This window comes from Nyctibius grandis, chromosome 8, assembly GCF_013368605.1.
Source record: "Nyctibius grandis isolate bNycGra1 chromosome 8, bNycGra1.pri, whole genome shotgun sequence".
NCBI lineage: Eukaryota > Metazoa > Chordata > Aves > Nyctibiiformes > Nyctibiidae > Nyctibius > Nyctibius grandis.
This window is the reverse complement of record NC_090665.1, coordinates 48,514,087-48,541,919: the sequence shown is the minus strand read 5'-3', so window position 1 is coordinate 48,541,919 and position 27,833 is coordinate 48,514,087. Positions and strand designations below refer to the sequence as shown.

Below are 27,833 nucleotides of genomic sequence, written 5' to 3'. Positions count from 1 at the left end.
CTGATGGCTGCGATCACCCCATGCTGCGTCCGGAGGAGCGAGGGCTGCGGCGTGGTCCTGCCGGTGCTGGGATGCTGAAGTCTGACCTTGCCGTAACTCCTCGCACTCCTTGGGTGAGTGGTGGTTGAAAGGATGGTTGGCACATCTCTGGTTCCTGGGGTGGACCCAGCGAGGCTGAGTCGCTCGTGATGAGGCAGTGGGACAGGGGCCTGGGGCAGCCTGGGCTGCAGGAAGGTGAGTCCAGAGGAGGGCGACCAAGCTGGGGAAGGGTCTGGAGGGTCTGACCTACAAGGAACAGCTGAGGGAGCTGGGGGTGTTTAGCCTGGAGAAGAGGAGGCTCAGAGGTGACCTTAGTGCAGTCTACAACTACCTGAAGGGAGGGTGTAGCGCAGTGGGAGTTGGCCTCTTCTCCCAGGCAACTAGCGCTAGGACAAGAGGACACAGCCTCAAGCTTGGCCAGGGGAGGTTCAGGTTGGACATTAGGAAGCATTTCTTGTCAGCAAGGGTCATTAGCCATTAGAAGGGGCTGCCCAGGGAGGTGGTGGAGTCACCATCTCTGGAGGGGTTTAAGAGAAGCCTGGACATGGCACTTAGTGCCATGGTCTAGTTGCCATGGTGGTGTCAGGGCAATGGTTGGACTCGATGACCCCAGAGGGCTCTTCCAACCTCATTGATTCTGTGATCTGAATAATTAATTAACCTCTCTGAAAGGCAGGTCACGCAGCCCTGGCATTCCTGATCTCCTGTTTTAGCTCTGCCTGAGCGTGCTGGCGGATGAGGAGCTGCCATACTGTACAGCGAGGAGTGACACGCAGCACTGGAAAAGTTGGTGAGTTGTTTTTTTTACTACTTAAAGGTGTCACGTGCGAGTTACTGGACTGGCTGTCCTGAAACACGCTGAGATACTTCAGTAAAGTGCAAAAAGTCAGGCCAGGCTCCCACCACCCTGGCGCCTACCTTGGGAAGGAGCTGCTGTTTATTCTCACCGTATCCAACGTAAGATTCCCCTCGTAGGGAAGGACAGACGCCAAAAGAGTTCTTGGGAAGACGGAGAGCGGGTTGCACTCGAGGTCAGGGCGGTCGTCGGTAGTGCCGGTAACCGGGGGCGGGTACGGGGCGGCTGTGCCGGTGACGGGGTTGGCAATGTACTCGTGGGCTGTCGGCTCCCCCGCGATCTTCTTGTAGAGGTCGGGGAGCTGCTGCTCGTAGCCCTCCCCGTCCGCCGCGCTGGGCAGAGCCCGGTACCCCGGCTCCGTCAGCGGCCAGTGCCCGTCCCCCCCGCTGCCACTGCTGCCAAAGAGGGGCTCGTCCCGGAGGGCCAGGGGGTCTGTCTTCGCAAAGGCTTCCTCTACTTGGGTCATTTCGGGCTCTTCAAAGCCGCCGGCGTCGTGCAGGAAGAGGCTGGAGGGCCAGCGCAGCTCGGCCTGCGGAGGGGCACACGCGGCAGTGATAATTTCTGAGACCAACGGCATGAGGTTCAACAAGGCCAAGTACCGGGTCCTACACTTGGGCCACAACAACCCCCTGCAGCGCTACAGGCTGGGGGAAGAGTGGTTGGAAAGAGCCCTGGGGGTGCTGATCGACAGCCAGCTAAACATGAGCCAGCAGTGTGCCCAGGTGGCCAAGAAGGCCAATGGCATCCTGGCCTCTATTAGGAATAGTGTAGCCAGCCGGTCTGGGGCAGTGATCATCCCTCTGTGCTCGGCACTGGTGAGGCCGCAGCTTGAATCCTGTGTCCAGTTCTGGGCCCCGCACTTCAAGAGAGATGTTGAGGTGTTGGAGCGAGTCCAGAGGAGGGCGACCAAGCTGGGGAAGGGTCTGGAGGGTCTGACCTACGAGGAACGGCTGAGGGAGCTGGGGGTGTTTAGCCTGGAGAAGAGGAGGCTCAGAGGTGACCTTAGTGCAGTCTACAACTACCTGAAGGGAGGTTGTAGCGCAGTGGGAGTCGGCCTCTTCTCCCAGGCAACTAGCGATAGGACAAGAGGACACAGCCTCAAGCTTGGCCAGGGGAGGGTCAGGTTGGCCATTAGGAAGCATTTCTTCTCAGCAAGGGTCATTAGCCATTGGAAGGGGCTGCCCAGGGAGGTGGTGGAGTCACCATCTCTGGAGGGGTTTAAGAAAAGCCTGGACATGGCACTGAGTGGCTCAGCCACTGCTGGAGATTTGCTGCAGTAAGAGGTTACTGGCTTGCGTGGCTCCAGTCGCTTTTCCTGCTGAAGGTGGTAGGATTAGGAGGAAAAAAAAAGTACAACTTACCTTCATAGCCGTGTAGTCCTTAGCCCATGTCGCGTTGGCTGGGTCGGGAATGGCTTTGCTGTGCGGCACAAGCACAGAGAGGAGCGAGTGTAACCTGGGGATTGAGCACGTGCAATTAAAAGCAGGAACGCTGACCCCTGCGGCACTGGTGGGGTGGGGGGTCAGTGTGGGCTGACAGGGCGGGGGGGCAAACACTGCCCAGCACCCTGCTCCTGCCAGCCCTGAGAGCAGCCCTGGAAACCTGCCTGGGCACACGTATGTGCTGCTCTGAAGGAAAACAGTCCTTAGTCTCTGGGTTTAACTTCACTCCCAGGTTAATTGCTAAGAATTGTACCTCTTCAGTTTTGTTTTGGTGGACGCAGACCTTAAGCTCTAGGTTAAAATTTCTCAATATATATGGGGCCCCCAACAGAAGAAGGACATGGAGCTGTTGGAGCGAGTCCAGAGGAGGCCACGGAGATGCTCAGAGGGCTGGAGACCCTCTGCTATGGAGACAGGCTGAGAGAGCTGGGGCTGTTCAGCCTGGAGAAGAGAAGGCTCCGGGGAGACCTTCTAGCACCTTCCAGTACCTGAAGGGGCTACAGGAAAGCTGGAGAGGGACTTTTTACAAGGGCATGGAGTGACAGGACGAGGGGGAACGGTTTTAAACTGAAAGAGGGGAGATTGAGATGAGATCTTAGGAAGCAATTCTTTGCTGTGAGGGTGGTGAGACCCTGGTCCAGTTGCCCAGAGAAGCTGTGGCTGCCCCCTCCCTGGCAGTGTTCAAGGCCAGGTTGGATGGGGCTTGGAGCAACCTGGTCTGGTGGAAGGTGTCCCTGCCCGTGGCAGGGGGTTGGAACTAGATGGTCTTTAAGGTCCCTTCCAACCCAAACCAGTCTGTGATTCTATGAAATCAGACTATATTTTAAGCTCAACGGCCGTTCTTCTTATCATTTGTGTACTCCGAGATCTTTATTCTGAAGAACCCTCGCTGTTTCCCAAGGTGTCTCAAAGGACACAACCATCCCTTCTAACAACTCCGTGTTTTACTGTAACGTCACAGATGGATCCACTCACGCTTTTCTTGCCGGAGGCACAGAACAAACGCAGGCTGAGAAGATGAGGAAGCTGCAGGTAAGCACAACAGTCATCCAGTCCCCAGCACCTGAAATATAGAACACCCATCTTTCATCTTTACTTAAAGCTGTTGTTGTGGCACATTGCTGAGGAGGAAACGCAGCAAAGCAAACTTCCTGGCCATACTTAAGCATAAATTTTATCAACTCCTCTCTCAGGGTTTAGTGATCATTTGTCTTGACCTGGGCTCAGAAGAAATTTGATCAAAACCTGGAGTACTGCATCCAGCTCTGGGGCCCTCAACATCAGAAGGACACGGAGCTGTTGGAGTGAGTCCAGAGGAGGCCACGGAGATGATGAGAGGGCTGGAGCCCCTCTGCTATGGGGACAGGCTGAGAGAGCTGGGGCTGTTCAGCCTGGAGAAGAGAAGGCTCTGGGGAGACCTAGCACCTTCCAGTGCCTGAAGGGGCTACAGGAAAGTGGGAGAGGGGCTTTTTACAAGGGCAAGTAGTGACAGGATGAGGGGGAACGGTTTTAAACTGAAAGAGGGGAGATTGAGATGAGATCTGAGGAAGAAATTCTTTGCTGTGAGGGTGGTGAGACCCTGGCCCAGGTTGCCCAGAGAAGCTGTGGCTGCCCCCTCCCTGGCAGTGTTCAAGGTCAGGTTGGATGGGGCTGGGAGCAACCTGGTCTGGTGGAAGGTGTCCCTGCCTGTGGCAGGGGGTTGGAACTGGATGGGCTTTGAGGTCCCTTCCAACCCAAACCAGTTCGATGATTCTGTGAATATAAAACAATCCACCTTGCAGGACAGAAACCTTCATTACTGCCATTGTGGCCGAGTAGTTTTTGGGAGAAGGTCTCGCTTTAGCACCCCTGGGCAGCACAGGAGCAGGGACCATGTGAGGGACGTGACTGCAGGAGCTCAGGGGTGCTGAGCTCCTCAAGAAGGCTCTGAGCTCATGGCTGTGTTGTTGACGGTGGGTCCTTGGAGAGCCACTGACCCATGGGAGATGTGGAGGCCAGCAGACCTTCTGCGTGGACACCTGAGCTGGAGCCTGAAGCATGCAGGTACCTGGGCCACCCAACCCTTCCTTCCCTCGCCATGGCAAACCATGCTGCTGGCCTTCAGCTGCCATTAGATGGTACAGCCAACAGCTTGTTAGCACAGAACTGGAGCTTGAAGACCAAGAAAGAGATGCTACATCTTAAAACCAGCTGAAACTAGAAATCTTCAGTAATTAAAGAACAAGTAGAGAAGTTCAGTAATTAAGGAGGAGCAGGAAAAGCACTTCCAGTCTGTGGAAAACACGGGCCAAGGGCTAGGAGCCCTCTTGGCCCCCCACCCCGGCAGAGCCCTGTTACCTTCCAAGCGGACGAGCTCGCTGTTGCCGCGGGGCCCCTCTCCGGCAGCCGTCGAGGCTGTCATCCACAGGGTGTAGGGCAACCCGGGCTGCAGGCGTGTGATGGGCAGCGAGCGCTCGGCCGTCGTGGTGGGAACAGCTGGAAGGAGAAGGGGGAGAAGGAAATCACAGAATCCCAGAATCAATGAGGTTGGAAGAGCCCTCTGGGATCATCGAGTCCAACCGTTGCCCTGACACCACCATGGCAACTAGACCAGGGCACTAAGTGCCATGTCCAGGCTTGTCTTAAACCCCTCCAGAGATGGTGACTCCACCACCTCCCTGGGCAGCCCCTTCCGATGGCTAATGACCCTTGCTGAGAAGAAATGCTTCCTAATGTCTAACCTGTCTAAAACCAGGGGTGCACGTCCTGTCCTCTGCCTGCTGTCGCTTGGTAAGTTAATGTTTCCATCCAAAGAAGTGAGGTTTGTACGGTGGAACTGTGAAACGCCACTAAAAACTTCTGGATACAACTTCTGGATAAAGTTAGACAAAACCCCCGTCTCTTGGGGGGAAGGCTGGCAGTGGGGCAGGCAGAGAAGCTGCCTTCTAGCACCTTCCAGTCCCTGAAGGGGCTACAGGAAAGCTGGAGAGGGGCTTTTTACAAGGGCAACTACTGATAGGACGAGGGGGAATGGTTTTAAAGTGAAAAAGGGGAGACTGAGGTGAGATATTGGGAAGAAATTCTTTGCTGTGAGGGTGGTGAGAGCCTGGCCCAGGCTGCCCAGAGAAGCTGTGGCTGCCCCCTCCCTGGCAGTGTTCAAGGCCAGGTTGGATGGGGCTTGGAGCAACCTGGTCTGGTGGAAGGTGTCCCTGCCCATGGCAGGGGGGTTGGGACTAGATGATCTTTAAGGTCCCTCCCAACCCAAACCAGTCTGTGGTTCTATGAAAGTTCCACACTCAAACCAACGTGGAAGGATGTAGCTCCAAGCTGGGAGCCCTGCGCTCGGGGTGCTCTCGGCGGGCAGCCATAGCAGAGGGGCTGCCTGTGCCTCCCCGGAGCATCCTGACACCACCCCCTCTCCTTCCCCTCCGCGGGGCCCTTCCCCAGCACCCACCGTAGAGCTCCGGGGCTGCCTGCCTGTCCCTCCTCTGCAGGTAGATGTGGTACCCCACGATGCAGCCCCGTTGCTGGGGGACAGGGACCTCTTCCCACGACACCACGACGCCGTCTGCCCGCGGGGTTGTGTACACCTGGGGCCCAGCTGATGGTGCTGCAAACATGACGTTGACTTTTAAAGCTGAACTTAAGCTAGCTTACAAATACCTGGAGGGGTATTACTGTGACTTACCTTTGGCTCTCGAGTAGCCCCTGACTGAGGCCACTTGCCCAGCTCTGCCCCGATAGAGCGCAGACACGCCGATCTGATAGCACGTGTTATCTTTTATGTGCTCTAAGTAAAGAAATTAAGAGTGGACGGTTACTAGTTATTTACAGTCATGGCTATTTACATCAGCTGCTTAAATCTGAGATGAATCTTTTAATTATTGAGGCATCTTTCATAAAGAAGGAACAAAGTCTTCTCTGTGATCTCATAGAATCACAGACTGGTTTGGGTTGGAAGGGACCTTAAAGCCCATCCAGCTCCAACCCCCTGCCACGGGCAGGGACATCTTCCACCAGACCAGGTTGCTCCAAGCCCCATCCAACCTGGCCTTGAACACTGCCAGGGAGGGGGCAGCCACAGCTTCTCTGGGCAACCTGGGCCAGGGTCTCACCACCCTCACAGCAAAGAATTTCTTCCGAAGATCTAACCTCAATCTCCCCTCTTTCAGTTTAAAACCATTCCCCCTCGTCCTGTCACTCCATGCCCTTGTCAAAAGTCCCTCTCCCGCTTTCCTGTAGCCCTTCATGCACTGGAAGGTGCTAGAAGGTCTCCCCGGAGCCTTCTCTTCTCCAGGCTGAACAGCCCCAGCTCTCTCAGCCTGTCTCCAGAGCAGAGGGGCTCCAGCCCTCGGAGCATCTTTGTGGCCTCCTCTGGACTCGCTCCAACAGCTCCGTGTCCTTGTGTTTGGTATCTCCTGTTTAGCCTGGTAGAACCTCACTGTGCCCGACGCAGGGGCTGTTAGTGCTCCTGGAGGGAGAAGCCCTCTGGTTCCTCAGGGCACCCTATCTCTTCCCCCTGCCCTCGTGTGAGCATCCTCCTCCGGGCCACCCCTGCGGGTGCGGGGAGGTCGGCAGGGACCCGTTTCTCTCCTTTCCAGAGCAGAGCACAAGGGAATGACGTGAATCTGCTGCTTTTTCCAGCTCATTCCAGAGCAGGGGTGTAGACACCTCGGGGGCACAGCACCAGGACAGAGGAGAAGGGAGACGAATGAGGGTAACGCTCGCTGTCGCCCCGTTGTAACTTCATAGCTACCCGAGGTGCAGAGCACTGACACGTAGGACCCGTTGGGATTAGTAACCAACAATTAGTAAAAGGTGATAGTCTTTTCTTAAGCCTTTGGTCTCTTGTACCTCTAGCTGGCTTGTTTCATTTTAGGGTTTTTTCAGAGACATTTGACTTATCAGCTATAAATCTCATCTGAGAGTGACTGCGGAGCTGAGCCCAGAGCAGTCATGGATTTTTTTCCCCCCTCCTCTACAGAAAGCGTTAAATGCCATCAGTTCTTATGCTGAATTAGTGAAAATTAGGATCTGACTTGTTCCTTCAAAAGCTTTCTGAATAAACTGCTCGTGCCCTGCCTCGAGGAGGCGGTTACCTGCTATCACCACGGACAGGTTGGACGCTGGAAGCTTCACCCATGGACGGGGCTCCGGGCGCTGCGCCTCTGCCCACTCCACCACGTACCCGCCGACGGGCACAGCCGATGGGACGGGCGGTTTCCAGCTCACGAGGATGCTGCTGTTCCCCAGGGCTACGGCAGAGACTTTCCGAGGAGGAGGTAGGTCTTACCGGGGAGAAAGAATCACAGAATCAATGAGGTTGGAGGAGCCCTCTGGGATCATGGAGTCCAACCATTGCCCTGACACCACCATGGCAACTAGACCAGGGCACTAAGTGCCATGGCCAGGCTTTTCTTAAACCCCTCCAGAGATGGTGACTCCACCACCTCCCTGGGCAGCCCCTTCCAATGGCTAATGACCCTTGCTGAGAAGAAATGCTTCCTGATGTCCAACCTGAACCTCCCCTGGTGAAGCTTGAAGAGCAACCAAACAAGAAAGACCGTCAGTGCAAACCTGCCTTAACCTCAGGTGGGCTCGGTAAGTTTGATACGTGGCTTTTACTGTGTCCTATCCAGTTTGGTGCTATGTGAAGTATAAAAACAAACTGCAATTGGAAGAAAAGGTCTTTATACGTGGGTGATCTCTACGTGATAGGAATCGAGCCACGTTCTTGTCCGCCCCCAGAGCAGGAGAGCACCCTGCTGCTGGGAAAAGCCAAAACACTCAGCAATGGCTTTGTCACTGTTTTGCTGCCATTACAGCAGGACAAGTGCACAGAGATCTGCCTCTCTGAGCAAACCACCCGAGATATGAGGCTCAGGGAATTCGGGGCTGGGCGAGCTCAGGGAGCGCTCGTTAGTGTTGCTGTGTGGGTACAACACAGGGCAGTTTCACAGGGGATAAAGCTTGTGCGATTTTCCCTGTGTCGGCAGGAGGGCTTGAGGTGAAATTACAGCAGTACTAATGCAGGGCAACTTAATGTGTCCTGAAACTGCACCCCGGCCACACTGCAAACGGGATCATAGAATCATAGAATGGTCTGGTTTGGAAGGGACCTTAAAGCCCACCCAGTTCCAACCCCCTGCCACAGACAGGGACACCTTCCACCAGACCAGGTTGCTCCCAGCCCCATCCAACCTGGCCTTGAGCACTGCCAGGGAGGGGGCAGCCACATCACTGACGAGTCCTTGAGATGGACCTTGATGAGCCCAAGGTGGTGGGACCCGAAGGCTTCCCCAGCGTGTGGCCAGCGGCAGCACAAAGCCGAGCGCTGGTGCTATTCGTGGTGGTCCGGACCCAGCAGAAGCCCTTACCCTGGGTGCCCAGGTTGGTGACGACGGACGCAGGGGGGGACCTGCCCTTGGAGTTCTCGGCGGTGACTGTGATCCTGTAGTCCCCCCTTGGCATGACCCTGGTGAGGCTGGTCTGAGTGGTAACGTGCGCTGCTCCTGCCCACGGGATCTGCTGGCCCAGGGCGGTGAAGGTCACCGTGTACCGTAGGATTCGCCCTCTCGCCTCTGACTTGCTCAAAGCCTGTGAGGAAAGTGCGTTTGTTACCGTGTTCCTCTAATGAGAAAAGCCTGCAGAGAGCCCACGGTGCCGAGCCAGGCTGCCCAGGAAAGGTTCAGACCCACACAGGGAGGGCGGGGTGGTTGGCCATTTGGAAGATCATAGAATCATAGAATCACAGACTGGTTTGAGTTGGAAGGGACCTTAAAGACCATCCAGTTCCAACCCCCTGCCACGGGCAGGGACACCTTCCACCAGACCAGGTTGCTCCAAGCCCCGTCCAACCTGGCCTTGAACACTGCCAGGGAGGGGGCAGCCACAGCTTCTCTGGGCAACCTGGGCCAGGGTCTCACCACCCTCACAGCAAAGAATTTCTTCCTCACATCTCATCTCAATCTCCCCTCTTTCAGTTTAAAACCGTTCCCCCTCGTCCTGTCACTCCATGCCCTTGTAAAAAGCCCCTCTCCCACTTTCCTGTAGCCCCTTCAGGCACCGTAAGGTGCTAGAAGGTCGCCCCGGAGCCTTCTCTTCTCCAGGCTGAACAGCCCCAGCTCTCTCAGCCTGTCTCCAGAGCAGAGGGTCTCCAGCCCTCTGAGCACCTTTGTGGCCTCCTCTGGACTCGCTAAAACAGCTCTGTGTCCTTCTGATGTTGGGGCCCCAGAGCTGGATGCAGCACTGCAGGGGGGGTCTCACGAGAGCAGAGCAGAGGGGCAGAATCCCCTCCCTCGACCTTCTCTTTTGCCTCCCACATTTTTCATCGCTCTGTTCTTCCTCTAAGCAGAACAGAGCAGTGTCACCTCTGAAGGAAGCTCACATCCCAAAGCAGACACCCAAGGTGCGTGCCTATGGAGAACACGGGGCACGGTGGTCTCAGAACTGTCCTGACCACTCGTGGCAACCATTGCAAACAACAGCGAGGCGGGGAATGAGGAGAGGGAGACAGTGATTAGAAAACAAATTAGGAGCCAGAATTCCCCCTCATCTGCTCAGGTTTCTCTTATCTTACCTTCCAGAAAACAGAGATGTTCTGCCTGAGGGGGTCCACGTCCTGCTGTCGGTACCAGACGTCCAGGAGCCCGGTGGGTGCTGGCGTGGAAGGACAAGGGTGAGCATAATTAACGGCTGTGTTTTGAAGCAAACAGAATCAATCAATCAGAATCAGAATCAATCAATCAGGTTGGAAGAGCCCTCTGGGCTCATCGAGTCCAACCATTGCCCTGACACCACCACGTCAACTAGACCAGGGCACTAAGTGCCATGGCCAGGCTTTTCTTAAACCCCTCCAGAGATGGTGACTCCACCACCTCCCTGGGCAGCCCCTTCCAATGGCTAATGACCCTTGCTGAGAAGAAATGCTTCCTAATGGCCAACCTGAACCTCCCCTGGCCAAGCTTGAGGCTGTGTCCTCTTGTCCTATCGCTAGTTGCCTGGGAGAAGAGGCTCCTTGATTAGCTGAAGAGATTCTCGGTTTATGGCATCGGCCGGGTAGAGGGGTGATGACCACAAATGCTGTGGCAAGCCAGGGCGCATCGATAAGGTTGAGAAAACTGTTGAGAGGAAGGTGGGGGAGGGAAGGCAAAGTTCACACCTTCGGCATCAATCAATGCTGCTTACAGAAACTGATGCTGTCAGTAGTGGTAAATAGTGTGAGTAATACCGGCACTAGCCTGAAGAGCTTATAGTAATTCACAGAAGAGAGCAAAGAAAGCCAAGCAGGAGATGAAAGGAAGGGATGCCAGAGCAGCCAACACAGCTTTGTTGAAACACAAACTTCTGAGAAGATTTCTTTTGTAAGACCTGCGAGTTTTGCAGCGTGAGTTCGTGCAGCTCGGGGTGAAGTCAGGCAGGCAGGTATGGGAGTGTGCGGCCAGCCCCATGCTGCCACTATTCGAGTCGGCAGAAGCTCGTAGAATTGCCCTCAGGTTGGTTCTGTGTGTCCCTGGCACCTGCCAGGTGGCCAAGAAGGCCAATGGCATCCTGGCCTCTATTAGGAATAGTGTAGCCACCTGGTCCAGGGAAGTGATTGTCCCTCTGTACTCAGCACTGGTGAGGCCGCACCTTGAATCCTGTGTCCAGTTCTGGGCCCTGCACTTCGAGAGATGTTGAGGTGTTGGAGCGAGTGCAGAGGAGGGCGACCAAGCTGGGGAAGGGTCTGGAGGGTCTGACCTCCGAGGAACGGCTGAGGGAGCTGGGGGTGTTTAGCCTGGAGAAGAGGAGGCTCAGAGGTGACCTTAGTGCAGTCTACAACTACCTGAAGGGAGGTTGTAGCGCAGTGGGAGTCGGCCTCTTCTCCCAGGCAACCAGCGCTAGGACAAGAGGACACAGCCTCAAGCTTGGCCAGGGGAGGTTCAGGTTGGACATTAGGAAGCATTTCTTCTCAGCAAGGGTCATTAGCCATTGGAAGGGGCTGCCCAGGGAGGTGGTGGAGTCCCCATCTCTGGAGGGGTTTAAGAAAAGCCTGGCCATGGCACTTAGTGCCCTGGTCTAGTTGCCATGGTGGTGTCAGGGCAATGGTTGGACTCGATGATCCCAGAGGGCTCTTCCAACCTCATTGATTCTGTGGTTCTGTGAGTTACAGGGTTGCTGCAGGAATTCAGTAAAATACTTGGATGTGAACCAACATGAAATATTTTTCTCTCCCCAGCTAAGCTGCACAAACTGCCTTTTCCAGAGGTGTTGTGATGCAGCAGGCTGCTACGGCTCTGGGAAAATCCCCTCAACCTTCAACAACGTCAAACCAATATATCCTTCAGACCTTCTCAGTGAACTCTTGAAATTCCTGTTTTGCAAGAAACTTGAACCGCTTCATTTTTTGTTCATTAAAAAAGCAATTCTCTTACAGAAGCTACTTCCCCGTTGGCTCTGGGGCTGGATCTACAGAGAGTCTGGAAGCCAACCAGCAAAAACCCAGCAGCGTTTTGACTTCATGAGCTCAAGTTTCCACTCGTACGCAGACATTAGGCACGGGCTCGGCGCAGGAGGTGCCGTGTGGTGTTACCTGCTTCGGGGGTCCGGGTTTGGTACGTGCGCCAGTCACTCCACAGCCCTCGCTCGGGGTGGATTTTACAGCTGACCTGAAACTCGTAGGCTGTGTGAGGCTCCAGACCATAAAGACTGCATTTCTCGCTGGTCAAGCTCTCAACCTTTAATGAACACAAAGGACATGTAACACTAAGCTCATGAGGAAACAAAGGTTGAAGGCAGCGACAGGCTGGATTACTAATGCTCAAAGGAAGCCCAACCAGCCAACACACGTCTTTAAAGAACAATGGGGAAAACCCTGATCTGAGGCAACTGTAACAACTCAAAGAACGATGCAATGAATCATCAGGCTTGCAGTTCTTCATCAGAAAAATCCCTCGTTTAATTATGTGAGCACAACAAATTTTCTATTCACATGTTTTACTCAACTTCAAGCAATACTTTTAGCACTTAAAATAAAAGCAAAGACTCCCAATCGACATCAGGGAAGGGACAAACGTTTGGAAATTGTAGCCGTGAGCTACGCTGAGCAGATATGACCATAATCCAGTAAAGTGGTGGGTCAAACATGACCTCTGATTCTTCAATGCATCACACAGACACTTGGCATAAGGGGAAATATTCATGCACAGGCTTTTTTACACCATCTCTGGAGGTGTTTAAGAAAAGCCTGGACATGGCACTTAGTGCCACGGTCTAGTTGCCATGGTGGTATCAGGGCAACGGTTGGACTCGATGATCCCAGAGGGCTCTTCCAACCTGGTTGATTCTGTGATTCTGTGAATTAGTGTTTTACCTTCATTCAGTTTTAGACCAACTGTCATTTTTGACCTGTAGGCAATAGTTTTTCTTAAATATGGTGTTAAAGAGCAGAGAAAGGCAAATTTGGACAAAATGATTCTAGTAAGAAATAATGATATTAAAGCAACCTCCAAGGCCCACAACCTCCTTTATTCAGATGAGGATTACCGTGCTCCAGGTGTGCCCGGTGAGTGGGCGGTATCTGAGCCTGCAGTGCTGTGCTGGTGCTTCACCGGGCCAAAAAAAGGTGCATCTGGTCGCAGAAGAGTTTTCAAATTCCACTAAAAAGTTGGGAGGATGTGGTTTCACTAGCAGCAAAAACAGAAACAAGCAAAGAGCGCTCAGATACACGGCACAGCTCGGACAGGGCGTTACATGGAAAACGGAGTTACTGGTTTGGACTGGATGGATGCTTTTTCTCAGAGGTTTAAACAAGAACGTGCTCAAAGTGTTTTCACACTGGTTAGGCTGGGCCTAACTGAAAGGTGGTAAGTAATGCCTTTACCTATGTCTACTAACATGAAGATAAGTGGCTGTGAAAAAGCACTTCCGAGCTCATTGGAGGCGGCAACCACAACGGTGTAAGTAGAGTCAAAATTCAACTTGCTCAGAGCCAGCGAGCCGACCTTCTTATTCTGACTGGCTTCTGAAAAACATAAGACATCTGTCCCGTTTGATAGCCTGGAACAGAAGGAAAACGCTTGGTTAATACTCTCCTGTACACCAAGAAAGCTAAACCCTGGGTGCATCGGGGCATGGCACTGGGGTTATTTTGTTGTTGTTTTTTTATATAAGTTAGTGATTAAAAGCATAATTTCTCTGCAGTCTAACGGTCAGAGCGCGTGACTTCAAACACAACTTTTAATTCTCCATCTGTCATTCAGCCCGTTGCCTTGGGTAACTCATTTATCTTTCCTGTATGTTTTCTTCCACCTGAATCAGAGATGTTTATATCATGTTGCTTCAGGCTGACCTTTTGTGTTTTGTAATATATTTCATAACTTACTAGCAAGCACTGCTATATCTCTAGGTTAGACATAGGAGGCATTTCTTCTCAGCAAGGGTCATTAGCCATTGGAAGGGGCTGCCCAGGGAGGTGGTGGAGTCACCATCTCTGGAGGTGTTTAAGAAAAGCCTGGACATGGCACTTAGTGCCCTGGTCTAGTTGCCATGGTGGTGTCAGGGCAATGGTTGGACTCGATGATCCCAGAGGGCTCTTCCAACCTGATCGATTCTGTGTAAATGGTGTAAAAGTAAAAACCCCTCTAAGATACAGTTATAGGTATTAAAGAACTGACGTCCCTGCATTACTTACTGCATTACATACGTCGTGGTGATGTACGTGAGCCTTCCCTTATCCCAGGTGCAGGTGGGACGGCCGTCTGTCCCGTACTGGATACACGACACATTTCTTGGCTCATCTGGAGGATCTTAAACAGATATTCCTATCAGAGTCCTCCTTAAAGCTGTTAAGAAGACATTTTAAGAAACTCTAGGTTTGTGTTGTTTGGGGTTTTTTTTAAGAGTTTGTGGACAGGTAAGTGCAAAAATATTCAGGCTGATAATTTATTTATTGAACATAGCTGAGTCTATGATCTCTGCAGCCTGTTGAGACCTCTGACTCTTGAGCAAAACCCCAGTGACTATACAAGGGTGCCAGATGAATCCAAGTGCTTAACAGCTCTCCAGGCTGGCCACCACAAGCTTTGCTTGAAGCAATAAACAGTAATTATAATTTTTTTTCTTTTTAAAGCAGCACCAGCTTGTCAGGCTAGAAGAAAACATTTAAGAACAAGGAATAATTAAATTCTCCTTACTTCCAGATTCTATATCGATTCCACAAATGAGTTTTTTCTTGTATTCACAATCTATTTTGCACGTAAACATGTGTTTGCCGTACGTACGGACCAGAAACTCGGTGCTGACTGAACTGCCGTAATTGCTAATTAGTTCAGAGCTGTTAAAGAAAATAGCTGTCCTGCACTGCCTGGCGTCTCGCAGGGGCTTCAGCTGGCACGAGAGGGTGATGCTGGTGCCAGGCTGGACGTGAGGAGTGGTGCTGGCCGTCATGTTCCCTTTGTCGCATATTTCCGCAGCGCCACGGGGGGGTTTGCTAGTGGTCACGTTCCCTTTGCTGCAGGCGTCTGCAAGAGAGTGGGAAACCAAGCCTTTGACATGGATAACATCACAGAATGACAGAACCAATCAGGTTGGAAGAGCCCTCTGGGATCATCGAGTCCAACCATTGCCCTGACACCACCATGGCAACTAGAGCATGGCACTAAGTGCCATGTCCAGTCTTTTCTTAAACCCCTCCAGAGATGGTGACTCCACCACCTCCCTGGGCAGCCCGAAATGCTAAATACAGAAATATGATTCTGTATTTGCCCCCTCTGCTGCGAGCCGAGGCTGTACCTCTGCCCGCAGCCAGTCCTGGCCATGTAGGAGCCGGCACTGCTGCCCATCCCAGCACGGCTGCCCACAGCCTGCCCAGACAAGCAAGGACAAGGCGAGTTGCCGTGGAAAACAGGGCACTCAGCAGTAGCAGTGGATCAGGGAGTTCCCACAGAAATCACAGTATAAACCAAGGGAGGTTCAGGTTGGACATTAGGAAGCATTTCTTCTCAGCAAGGGTCATTAGCCATTGGAAGGGGCTGCCCAGGGAGGTGGTGGAGTCACCATCTCTGGAGGGGTTTAAGAAAAGACTGGACGTGGCACTTAGTGCCCTGGTCTAGTTGACAGGGTGGTGTCAGGGCAACGGTTGGACTCGATGATCCCAGAGGTCCCTTCCAACCTGGTTGATTCTGTGATTCTGTAATCAAGCACCAACTTCTGCTCTCTCCAATAAGATGTTTACTCACATACTACGCAGAAACTGGAAAAAAAAACCCCCTAATTAGCCTGAGTGCTTCTTTTGAGTGATAATTGCTATGTAGGAAAAAAAAATCTTACCTGCTGTGAAGTGCACCAACAACCAAATTGCTGCGGGCATGATCCATGCAAGTAGCATTTTGCTCCCTAGAGAGAAATGAACACCTTTTACCAATTCCTAAAAAGTGGGAAAACAATTTACAAATATTTGTATTTTACTATTTTACAGCTTCAGCAAATCCGAACTGCTCATTTCATGAGACCTGTCTAATTAGCAACCTCTGCTGACGTTGCTGAGTTGTGACTCTCAGACCCTACCCGAAGCAGCAGCTGCTTTTCAGATGGTTTTCCCTAGAGACTGGCACAAGAGCTGGGGGAATGTCAGAGTTATGGGTAGGTTAAAACTCTGTGCTTGAAACCCAGACAGCTCTGTGCTTTAGAAAAATCACTATTTGCTCCCCTCCCTCCCAGAGACCCCCTGCAAGCCCAGAACCAAAGACCTTTCTGCAAAGGACCAGAACAAACCCTCCATACCCCTCACGCTGTTTCTCATAGAATCACAGACTGGTTTGGGTTGGAAGGGACCTTAAAGACCATCCAGTTCCAAGCCCCTACCACGGGCAGGGACACCTTCCACCAGACCAGGTTGCTCCAACCCCATCCAACCTGGCCTTGAACACTGCCAGGGAGGGGGCAGCCACAACTTCTCTGGGCAACCTGGGCCAGGGTCTCATCACCCTCACAGCAAAGAATTTCTTCCTAAGATCTCATTTAAATCTCCCCTCTTTCAGTTTAAAACCGTTCCCCCTCGTCCTATCACTCCATGCCCTTGTAAAAGCCCCTCTCCCGCTTTCCTGTAGCCCCTTCAGGCACTGGAAGGTGCTAGAAGGTCTCCCTGGAGCCTTCTCTTCTCCAGGCTGAACAGCCCCAGCTCTCTCAGCCTGTCTCCAGAGCAGAGGGGCTCCAGCCCTCTGAGCACCTTCGTGGCCTCCTCTGGACTCGCTCCAACAGCTCCATGTCCTTCTCCCCCAGATGTGTTTGCATGCCCCGCTCCAGCACAGCCCACACTCCCCCAAAACCCCACACTCTCTTTTGGGTCCATAATGTAACACCCCATTTACGTACCCCCCCGTGTGCTCCTCAGCAGGGCTGTGCTCAAGCTTTGTACAGACGACCCCAAATCCAGATGAACTGATCTCATCTCATCTCACTAACACAGCCTCAAGGTTCCCAGCCCAGAATATGACACATCAAATTTTGGACGAGACCTTAGGAACCAGCACTTTCTATAGGTCCCAAGCAGAGATGCAGCTATTTTAATAACTTGATGCAATATTGGAAACAACCCACTCTAAAGCAAAACTTTAAATCCTGACAGCTTTTCATGCCATCTTGGATGGAGGGGCACTTCCAACTAGTCTTTGCTACATGGATATTAATATAAAAGCAACAAAAAAAGTTATTTCAGATTGGTTTTGTATAATGAGATGGGATCCATTCCATGCTTTTTAAGTGAATGATATCCGAGGTGAATGTGAAATACCGAAGATTTGCCAAAATGCATATTAACACCTTATTTTATTTAAACCTCAGACTGAAATGTTACGCCCCGCTGCAGCGCCTCAGCTTTACACACTTCAGGCGGTGCGTCCCGTAGGTGATTAGTAACAGCAAGGATGAGCAATCACAGCACCGAGGCTCTTCAAGTAAATGCTCTGCCTTCCAATAAACTGAAATCCCCCAGTAACCGTGTAAACATCCTTCAGGCAGCTTGCTTTCTGACAGCAAAACCGTACCCAAAATACTCGAGTCAACAGACAAAAATAATCTCGCTTCAAATAATTTTAATCGGTGGTTTACTTAGGTAAGTGCTAGACAAGTTACGCAGCACCGTGTGAGTGCAGCGAGGCACCTAAACTGTGATCGGAGTAAAATAGGAGAAAATAATGAGAAATAACCTTCAGCTCAGAGCTAAGATAGATGGAAAACTTTTTTTTTCTTTTTTTAGGAAGAAAAAATCTCCAGATTCCACATCAATGAGGGAAAATAGTATTGCTGGGCGTAGGCTGAAGAAAATAGAAAGGACGTTGTCCTGGTAAGTACGAGGCGGAGGAAGTACAGAAGGTGTTCAGAGAGTGTGAGATGGTGCGTGTTCATGCACACTTATCTCTGTGACATCTCAACCGAAAACGCCAGGGCTACAGCCCGTACGTGTTGCTGCCCATGGCTTCACCACCCTGGCATCGGCTGTTCACAGCAGCCAAGTTCTTCAAAGAAATCACTTGTAAAGCACAAAGCTCTGTGCTTTGCTCTTAACCAGCTTCTAATGCCCTTGCCCCAACTTCTCCCTCAGAAAGCTCCACGCAAAGCAAGTGTCTGTCCTCAGGGTCTTACAGGGAACCCGTGGGAACAACCGACCAGCGCCGGGGAAAAGAGGCACGTTTCTCACCGTTACATTTCACCGCAAGCCCAGCGAGGACGGTGGCACCCGCGCTCACGGGCTGGGGAACCGCAGCCTTGGTGCCACCCTGCCCCAGGCCACCGGCTCTTCACCAGAGCTACCGAGTGCCAGGTATGTAATAAGACCTCATGGTATGAAGGAAAGGGATGGTGTTATTTCTAGAGGATGGTTCTTCAGCGCTGAGCTCCCCTACGTGCCTCCATCCCAGGGCGCAGGGAGCACCCCGGGGCAGCAAACATCCCAGGGCAAGCAGCATCCAGGGGTGGGGAGCACCCAGGGGCAGGCAGGATCCTGGGACTGGCAGAATCAGGGGGCAGGCAGCATCCCGGGGCTGGCAGCACCCCGGGACAGGCAGCATCCCCAGACAGGCAGCACCCCGGGGCAGCGAACATCCCAGGGCAAGGAGTATCCCGGGGCGGGCAGCATCCCGGGACTGGCAGCACCCCGGGATGGAGAGCATCCCGGGACAGGCAGGATCCCCAGAGGCAGGATCCCAGGACAGGCAACATCCCCAGACAGGCAGCACCCCGGGACCGGCAGCACCCCGGGATGGAGAGCATCCCGGGACAGGCAGGATCCCAGGACAGGCAGCATCCCCAGACAGGCAGCACCCCGGGGCAGGCAGCGCCCCGGGGCTGGCAGCACCCCAGGCCGCCCATATGGGGTGCCCCGTCCCCCCGCGCCCCGCTCCCTCGCTGCCCGCCCCGCCGGCGCTCCGGTGCCCGCTCCTCGGGGTGCCCGTCCCCTTCTCTCTCCCTCCCGGGCTCCCCCCTCGCCCCCCTCGCCGGGGTTACTCACCGCGGAGCCCCGCAGCCGCCGGGAGGGCTCCGGCAGCCCGCCCCGCTCCCCGGCAGCCAGCGGCCACCTCGGACGGGGCGTACGGGGGCGGTTCGTCAGCCGGTGCCCTGCGAGCAGCCGGTTGCGGGCAGGAAAAGGAGCAGGAGCCAAAGGGCAGGGCAGGGCTGGCAGCTCCCCCCGCCCCAGCCCCTTCCCACCCCCCGGCTCCTCGCTGGAGGGTGCTGCGCAGGGAAGCCCGGGTACGGTGAGAAAAGGAGGAGATTACCAGAAAAAAGTGTGTGAAACTCCAAACTGTCCCTGCCTGCGTGATGCCTCTTACACTGGAAAGAACAAAAGTGCGATTAGAATAAAATAAACCCCGTCGGGAGAGCGGGGCTTGGCCTGAGATACACCCACGGTGAGTCTTGGCTTCTCTTTAACGTGGTTCTTGCTTTCTCTCCTTATTTCAGCACTCCCACAAACTCCCACCATATCTAAAAGAGCTTTTAATGAAAAAGCCTCTTGTTACTATTGTTCCTTCCCTTTTCTGGGCATCGATAACACCAACTCAGTTTTCCTGACAGCATCTCCCTGATGAGATTAACTTTTATTAGCTTGAGATTTGTAACAAGGGTATTTGGGGCAAACGTTAAAATGAATAAAGAGGAAGCACAGAGTTTGCAGCCTCCAAGAGTCCAAAGTTCTGTGTTTGAGCCTCCCGTCCACTTTCTCTTCCAAAGTGCAGCGTAACGTTTGTGCTTCTTTCTAGAGAGATAACAAAGTTCATTAAAACTTCATGTGTGAACTGTGTGAGTCTGTACCCTGCGAAACTCCAACTATCAAGTTTCTTTTTAAGTATGTATCTTGTTTCCCCTCTGTCTTCCTTTAGCTCACGCCACATTTTCACTTTTCACAGTTCTGCTTCCCACCACAGCCTTGACCTTCGCTCTGCAAACCCGGGATTCATATAATTTTAAATCAAGATGCCGTTAGGAGTTTATATGGAATATTAACAGGGGAGGTTCAGGTTGGCCATTAGGAAGCATTTCTTCTCAGCAAGGGTCATTAGCCATTGGAAGGGGCTGCCCAGGGAGGTGGTGGAGTCACCATCTCTGGAGGGGTTTAAGAAAAGCCTGGACATGGCACTTAGTGCCCTGGTCTAGTTGCCATGGTGGTGTCAGGGCAATGGTTGGACTCGATGATCCCAGAGGGCTCTTCCAACCTCATTGATTGTGTGATTCTGTGATTATCTTGTGTTTCTCACTGAGGCCTCATGCATCGCTACCCCTCGCTGCGTGTATTTACTTCTCCCCTTTGGCAAAGTCTGGCAGCAGCCATCACATGGTGTGCTCAACTGGCAGCGGTGAGACTTGAGTGGTGTTTTACTCATTGATGGTACAATTAAGGGAAGAAGCCCGTAGGGTGGCCCAAGTGATCGGAGTTTTGTGTCCTGGTGACAGGAAACCAAACTGAAAAACACCCATCCGCTACCTCTCGTAAAATGTTGTTGCTTTCTTTTTGCTTCTCTGCTTTTTCTTCATTGACTTGTGTTGAGCAGAAAGCTCCAGGAGAAAGCTCATGGTACTGACGAATCATCAAGGAAACGGCGTGTTCCTTTCAGTTGAATGTCTCACCAACACCTCTACCCTCCACTTGCCTGCGACAGGAGAGCCGGAGCATGAGGTCCTGCTGCACAGGGAGCTGCCGGTGCCAAGAGGACATTGTGCCAACGTCCCCGCTCCACCAGGCAGGGGATGATGTCAATGAAAGTACGGAGTCATCAGTTCTCCGAGAGGAGGGGGTGTCTGCGATTCTGAAAGTGGAGCTCGGGAAAGCACCAGCAGCGGTCGACAGAAGAACGTGTGATGTTTGGTGGTGACAGTGACGAGCTCCTGGAGAGCGCTTGTAGAGGCAGAGGAGGGCAGTGAAAGGGGCTGTAACAAGATGCTGTTAGTGGTTGTAGCATAATCCCTTACACCTCAGAGACCCACACCTGCCCGGTGAGGGCAGAAGATGTGCTGTTCCACCAGCCTGGTTCTCAAGGGGTGAAGCCTATGTGGTCAAACGGAGCATACGCCAACGCCCAGCTATGAAAGCAGGACCTAAGGCAGCTTGTTCACCGCACACGTCAGGGAATCCCAGCTGCCTCGGGTGGGCCTTGCTTGCAGGAGAGCTACAAACCGAATCCTAGCAGACCTTGGCTGCCAACAGCAGCTGATGGTGGTTGCAGGGCAACGAAGCTGGTGAAGGGTCTGGAGCACAAGTGTGATGAGGAGCGGCTGAGGGACCTGGGGGTGTTTAGTCTGGAGAAAAGGAGGCTGAGGGGAGAACTTCTCGCCCTCTACAACTACCTTAAAGGAGGTTGTAGCGAGGTGGGGATCGGTCTCTTCTCCCAGGTAACAAGAGATAGGATGAGAGGAAATGGCCTCAAGTTGTGCCAGGGGAGGTTTAGATTGGAGATCAGGGAGAATTTCTTCACCAAAAAGCTTATCAAGCACTGGCACAGGCTGCCCAGGGCAGTGGTGGAGTCCCCATCCCTGGGGGGATTTAAAAGCCGTGTAGATGTAGTGCAGAGGGACATGGGCTAGTGGTGGCCTTGGCAGTGCTGGGTTAACGGTTGGACTCGATGATCTTGAAGGTCCTTCCCAACCAAAATGATCCTGTGATTCTACAGCAAGGGAGGCAGGGAGCGCTTCTCTCGCCCGTGGGACACGAGGTATGGGTGCCTGCTGTTACCTTCTTACTTCTGCTGAGCGGCCAGTGATCCAGAGCTGAAAGGAATCTCCATTGGTAGAGGCACTCAGCACACTGAGGTCAAGATGCTTTCTACTTCAACCCACCCTCATAACGCAGTGAATGCTGTAAAAGGGTAAAGAACGTGGGCTTTCTTTATAGATAATGAAAATAAAATGCATGTAAATGGTGAAATGAAATTTGAATGTTTACTGTCGTGGCAATTCATGCTCAGCTTCTGGAAGTGAAAGATGAAATAGTTTATGTGGGGTCAAAAAAGCACTTAAAAGGAAACTTCTAAAGAAAAACAAAACAGAAGACCAGGAATGGCTCATTCAGGCATTGTGTTCATTGGCTTTGTACGGAAAAAATTGCTACTCAAAAATGTAAGAAGTTTCAAATGGTGCAAAGCTGCATCTTTTCCAAATATTTTAATGAGAATCAGAGAACATTAAAGCTGATGATGGAAGAAGGCTGGAGCCCAGCCAGAAACTAGACAAGTGCTCATGTTAAAAATGTTACTGAAGGAAACGGAATTCAAACTCAAAAGTGAAATCAGCAGGTGCAGCCCTTACACGCTCTGGTTTTGTCAGGTTGTGGGTCTGGAAATAACCTTGAGAAAGAAGAACTGTGAAGGAATGGTGGTGAGGCATCAGCGCTGAAATGGTGAGTGATGGAGCCCTGGGAGTTACTTATTGGGGGCTTAAAACCCATGCAAGAGGCTCTGTGTGTGTGTGTCCCAAAACGCTGCCGTGGTTGTCATCAGTGGTCGGTCAGGAAGGAGCAGTGTTGGTTTATTTAATGTATTTCCTCCATGATATTCCCTGAAGTTCTTGATTTTACCACATTGTCTAGGCCAGCTTAGGAAGAGCTGTTGTGGTAGCATTTGCATCCCCGCTCGTTCAAAGGTACGCCATGATTTTTTTTGTCTTCACTTTGTGTTCAGTGTAATTCCATTTTCTTGTGTCAGCAAAGGCAAACAATTATTAAAAAGCCCAAAAATATTTTTTCTGCCTGCTTGAAGACCTCAGAGGTTCATAGACTGCTTTCAGACTGGCACCCTGGAGAACTGCGTTCAGTTCTGGGCTCCCCAGTTCAAGAGAGACAGAGATCTACTGGAGAGAGTCCAACAGAGGGCTATGAGGATGATGAAGGGACTGGAACACCTGCCTTAGGAGGAAAGGTTGAGAGCCCTGGGGCTTTTGAGTCTGGAGAAGAGAAGACTAAGAGGGGATCTGATTAATGGGTATAAATAATGAGGGGTGGGTGTCAAGAAGAAAGGGGCAACCTCTTGTCACTTGTGCCCTGCGATAGGACAAGGGGCAATGGATGCAAACTGGAGCACAGGAAGTTCAACCTCACCATGAGGAAGAACTTCTTTACCGTAAGGGTTACAGAGCACTGGAACAGGGTCCCCAGAGAGACTGTGGAGTCTCCTCTGAAGACTTTCAAGCCCCGTCTGGATGCGTTCCTGTGTGACCTGCCCTAGATTGGCCCTGCTCTGGCAGGGGGGTTGGATTTGATGATCTCCAGAGGTCCCTTCCAACCCCTGACATTCTGTGATTCTAGGATTCTATGATCTCGTACCCAGTAGCAGTGTCACTCCTTCCAGCCCACTCTTTTTTTTTTTTTATTTTCTCTGAATATCTGTTGGTTTCTCTCTGGGTTTGGTGATGAGCTTCCAGAAGAGAGTACAGATTCTAGATCTGATTGTACCAGGGACCACACAGGCAAAGCCATAGGGCAGCGCTGCACTAAATGAGAGGTCTCTGGCTGCACCATGAGCACTGTCTTGGTCTTACTGTCAAAACCGCGGTCGCATTTTGTTGCAATTTCATATTTCATCAGTGTTTTTTTGTGATGCTGCCAACTCTCCATCATTGGCCACTTTCCCTGTGGACGAGAAGGTCTCTGGTTTCAGTGGGATTTTGGTTTCAGTCTGTGGCCAGCCATGGTGATCAGGGCCATTAGCAGTTAAACCCAGGGCAGCTGCCCCAGGCTGGCCCACAGGTGTGTGCTGTATCATTGACATCAAGTTCACTACAAAAGGGAGAGCTTGGGGGGGAGAGGGGGCCTCTTTTTGCTCTCCTCACCTTCCTTTTTCTCTTTCCCAACGATTGGTATTCCTGGAGCAACCTGCTGCAACTCTGTAGCTAAGTACACTTTTGTGTGTTTTGTGCTATTGTTGATATTGGTTTCTTGATTTTATTAAATCTGTTCAATTTTAACCCACAAGTCTCCCTCCTTTTCCCAATTTCCTTCCTTGGTTGGTGAAGGGACATTGGGTGAGAGAAAAACTGTTATTGTTTAACCCTGGGTGTGGGCTGAACGGAGACAACGCAGCACACCGTCCCTCTGCGGTCACCAACCCAGCGTGGAGCACCCACCAAAGCCTGAGAAGGTAACACTAATTCTGTGTTGAATACAGGAATAAACAAAACCAAATCACAGGTGGTGTTATTTGGAACGGCCATCAGTTCTTTGATCCAATTTACTTTGCAGGACCATGACTCCTACCTGGGATAGGTGGGACCACTAGACACGGTCTCCTTTAATAGATCACTTCTGTAGTTTGTTTTCCATTCACTGTGTTCAATGCTTGCTCTGATCTCTTACCCAAACCCTGCTCCTGCTGTTTTACAGATGATCTCTTCATGGGCTTTGGCTCCGTGAAGCTGACGTTCGGCGAAGCCAGCCAGACACAAACCACAGCCTCACTTCTCACCTCCTCTTCTACGAAATGCAGGTTTGGTTTCAGTCTCTGCTGTCGTGCTCAGCCCTCCTGCTCTCTGAATAACTCCTCATCTTCCCCCTTAAATCACCAATCCTCCTGAAGGCTGAGGAGTGCAAGAGGCTGTACCAAATAGCATCATTTTTAATGACTATTCCTGCTTTCATCGTGTGACCAGTCCCTCTGCTGTCACTTTTCCTTTGCTGTGTTTTCAGGAGGTTTTAGCTGATCCAGGCGCTGATTTGCAGCTCTGCTCACGAGTGTTGGTCACAACCTGGGCTTTGATCTTTTGTCTCTGCGTTCAGAAATGAGCCCTGCCGTTGTTATTTAGGTTTGTCAAACGTTGAATTTTTTTAATCCAATTTTAGTCTTTACAGCATATTTATCTGCTACTGAACGTCTTCCACAATTTACTGACAACCAACTACTTACAAACCTTCCAGCATGGAGTAGTCTGGTGAATGCATGTGCAGATTAAAAATGGGCAGCACAAGATCACTCAGAAAATATTCTACTATCTTCATGTTCTTGCTGGTCCTGTTACCAAACACTACATGGTGCTTTCGGATGATGGATCCTAAGGCTTTACCAGAGGTAGTAATTGTTACTATCCAGTCTGTGAATAAGAAACAGTGACTTGGTGAAGGTCATGCAGCCAGTCTGTGACTAAGCTGGGACTAAAACCCAGCTCTCCTGTGCTTCAGATGCTAAACCAGAATTAAGGCTGTGTCCTCCTGCAGAGAGCATGGTAATGGTGGCAGAGCAGCTGCATAAATGATTTAAAATTGTAGCTATTGATGCATATTTAATGCATAATTTATGTGTGAAGTTTATTCATTATGTATTTATTATGCATTTCATTTAATTAATTTTCAAGCATGCTGTTTGGAGGGGAAGGTAAGCAGTAAGACCCAAAGGGAGTGTGTCTCTGGGGATGTGCATCGTACTGTTGGTACCTCCTCCTTTCTACTGAGGTTGTGTTAGATCTGTGAATAGCAACGAGGCACAGTGTCCTGGTGCAGCTCAGCGGGTCGTGAGCTGTTCTGATTTGGGTTTAACTACACCGCACTTGGGTGAGCGGGGCAGCTGCTGGCTTGCACCACAGAATCACAGAATCAATCAGGTTGGAAGAGCCCTCTGGGATCATCGAGTCCAACCATTGCCCTGACACCACCCTGGCAACTAGACCAGGGCACTAAGTGCCATGTCCAGGCTTTTCTTAAACCCCTCCAGAGATGGTGACTCCACCAACTCCCTGGATGACTCGTGATAAAATAATTACATACAGATTCCACTTGCACGGGAGAACATACAGAGGAGTTTGCAATCTCATGCACGTTGAGAGAGAGTTACTCGGGAGATCAATGGTACGTGCTGTCTGTGGGTAGAGACATTACTCAGCGTGTGCTTCCTTTACGAGCCTCCGAGGTGTATAACCCCAGGTTGCAACAAAGCCGAACAACCCATAAAAGTCATTGCCAAACTGTTAATAACCTGTCGAAATCGCTGGCACAAGATACAGCTGCCAAGAATACAACCAAACTTAGAGAAAGGTTTAGAAAATACTAATATCAAGAATTCGAGTGCATGTCATATTTGAGGGAGAGACAAGTAAAAATCTGAAACCCAGGACACAATGTGGCACTGGGGTGCTACCAAAATTCCCGCTGTCTTCATGCATGGGTCGATTTACCCACCGATGCCTTCACTGCCAGAGGTGAGCATCACGGGTGTCCATCCTGGACCAAGCCTGTCACCTCTTTTGGACCGTGGGTAGATACAAGCACTGTCCAAGTAGGTTAGATGGGAGGGAGAGGGGGAGCTGTATTGTATATTAGAGTGGAATAGTTCAGTTAGAATATATATACACACATGTATTTGTGCCCTTCTCTTTCCATTTTCTCCAGTAATCAGTCTGTGTTTACCAGGTGCATCCATGCACCCAGCGCTACAGGCTGGGGGAAGAGTGGTTAGAAAGCGGCCCGGTGGAAAGAGACCTGGGGATGCTGATGGACAGCCGGCTAAACATGAGCCAGCAGTGTGCCCAGGTGGCCAAGAAGGCCAATGGCATCCTGGCCTCTAGTAGGAATAGTGTAGCCAGCTGGTCTGGGGAAGTGATCGTCCCTCTGTACTCGGCACTGGTGAGGCCGCACCTTGAATCCTGTGTCCAGTTCTGGGCCCCACACTTCAAGAGAGATGTTGAGGTGTTGGAGCGAGTGCAGAGGAGGGCGACCAAGCTGGGGAAGGGTCTGGAGGGTCTGACCTCTGAGGAACGGCTGAGGGAGCTGGGGGTGTTTAGCCTGGAGAAGAGGAGGCTCAGAGGTGACCTTAGTGCAGTCTACAACTACCTGAAGGGAGGTTGTAGCGCAGTGGGAGTCGGCCTCTTCTCCCAGGCAACCAGCGATAGGACAAGAGGACACAGCCTCAAGCTTGGCCAGGAGAGGTTCAGGTTGGCCATTAGGAAGCATTTCTTCTCAGCAAGGGTCATTAGCCATTGGAAGGGGCTGCCCAGGGAGGTGGTGGAGTCACCATCTCTGGAGGGGTTTAAGAAAAGCCTGGACATGGCACTTAGTGCCCTGGTCTAGTTGCCATGGTGGTGTCAGGGCAGTGGTTGGACTCGATGATCCCAGAGGGCTCTTCCAACCTGATTGATTGATTGATATAAGGGGGAAATATTTCCCTCAGCCCCCAAGAAGCTGGTGGGAGCTTTGCCACTGATGAAGCCTGTGTTCATGGCGAGAGCAGGGCGGTGTTTCAGCCCTGCTGCGTGCTGAGAGCTGCTGGGCAGCAGAGGAGCTGTGCTTCCCCAGCCACAGATGTGTCTGCAGGGATCCATCCTGGAGCTGGAAATCCAACCAGCAGGTACCTGGAATGTGAGACCAGGCTTTCAGCCTTGTTTTCTGACAAGACGAGCATTTTCACGCACGGGGTTTGGTAGCACAGGCAGCATGGTCTCAGGATGTGGACACTAAAAAAAAAACCACCTTCCCCACCTCACAGTCAGGCTGCCGATAGTATGTGGCTGTTCTCTTACAATTTCCTTCCTGCACAGGCAGCAATCACTAATTTTAGACTCGCTTACATGTAAAAGTCACATTTCTGGCTTGGAAACAGCGCACAACAATGTTGGTTTGAAGGTATTCAGGAGTAAACAACAAAACCGATCCATTTGTGCAAAAGAAGCGCTTACAGTGCCTGGTGAAATTGGAAAGAAAGGTCACAATCTCCAGGTTTAGCAGTTCTACTGCAAAAAGTGATTTGTAATAATAAAGTGGATAACTCTAGATAGGTTGTTATATACAGGTTAGCACTTACATTAGCTGTGTAAGTCTTACAAACACTTGTTGAGTCTTGCTCTCACTCATTTACAGGTTTCGGTTTGGTAACGCGCAGTCAGGCGACCCTTTTGCCTTTGAACGTGCTGCTGTTAACGTCAGTCTTACGAGACTCATTCCCTGCAGATGTTCCCTGCGTGATGCACGGCCTGCTCAGCCCCCCTGCACTGCGTAGAGCTACACGGGCTCCTCGGTGAGCAGAAATCCCACGTACTGGTATGTAGTGTACTGCACTGGTGAGGCTGCACCTTGA

General features: G+C 51.7%; 1 protein-coding gene across 1 annotated transcript; it reads right to left on the bottom strand.

The window, feature by feature from the left end:
• Nucleotides 1-870: 870 nt before the first annotated feature.
• Nucleotides 871-15,682, bottom strand: IL12RB2 (interleukin 12 receptor subunit beta 2). Its single transcript, XM_068406974.1, has 16 exons — nt 15,625-15,682; nt 14,490-14,816; nt 13,988-14,102; nt 13,178-13,353; nt 12,841-12,980; nt 11,888-12,032; nt 9,896-9,975; nt 8,694-8,913; nt 7,416-7,604; nt 6,005-6,106; nt 5,771-5,926; nt 4,675-4,812; nt 3,313-3,400; nt 2,257-2,350; nt 959-1,424; nt 871-896 (listed from the first exon to the last, which is right to left on the bottom strand). Exons 1-16 carry the CDS (start codon nt 15,680-15,682, stop codon nt 871-873), a joined length of 2,520 nt encoding a protein of 839 aa, XP_068263075.1.
• Between the last annotated feature and the right edge of the window lie 12,151 nt (nt 15,683-27,833).

Bases quoted from the DNA above. Each gene is read 5' to 3' on its own strand.
- IL12RB2 (XM_068406974.1), bottom strand. From the start codon at position 15,682: ATGCTACTTGCATGGATCATGCCCGCAGCAATTTGGTTGTTGGTGCAC. The intron at 12,981-13,177 runs GTAAAGGCATTA...TTTTGCTGCTAG, and splicing joins CTTCATGTTAGTAGACATAG to TGAAACCACATCCTCCCAAC. The intron at 897-958 runs GGTAGGCGCCAG...AAGTATCTCAGC, and splicing joins AAACAGCAGCTCCTTCCCAA to GTGTTTCAGGACAGCCAGTC.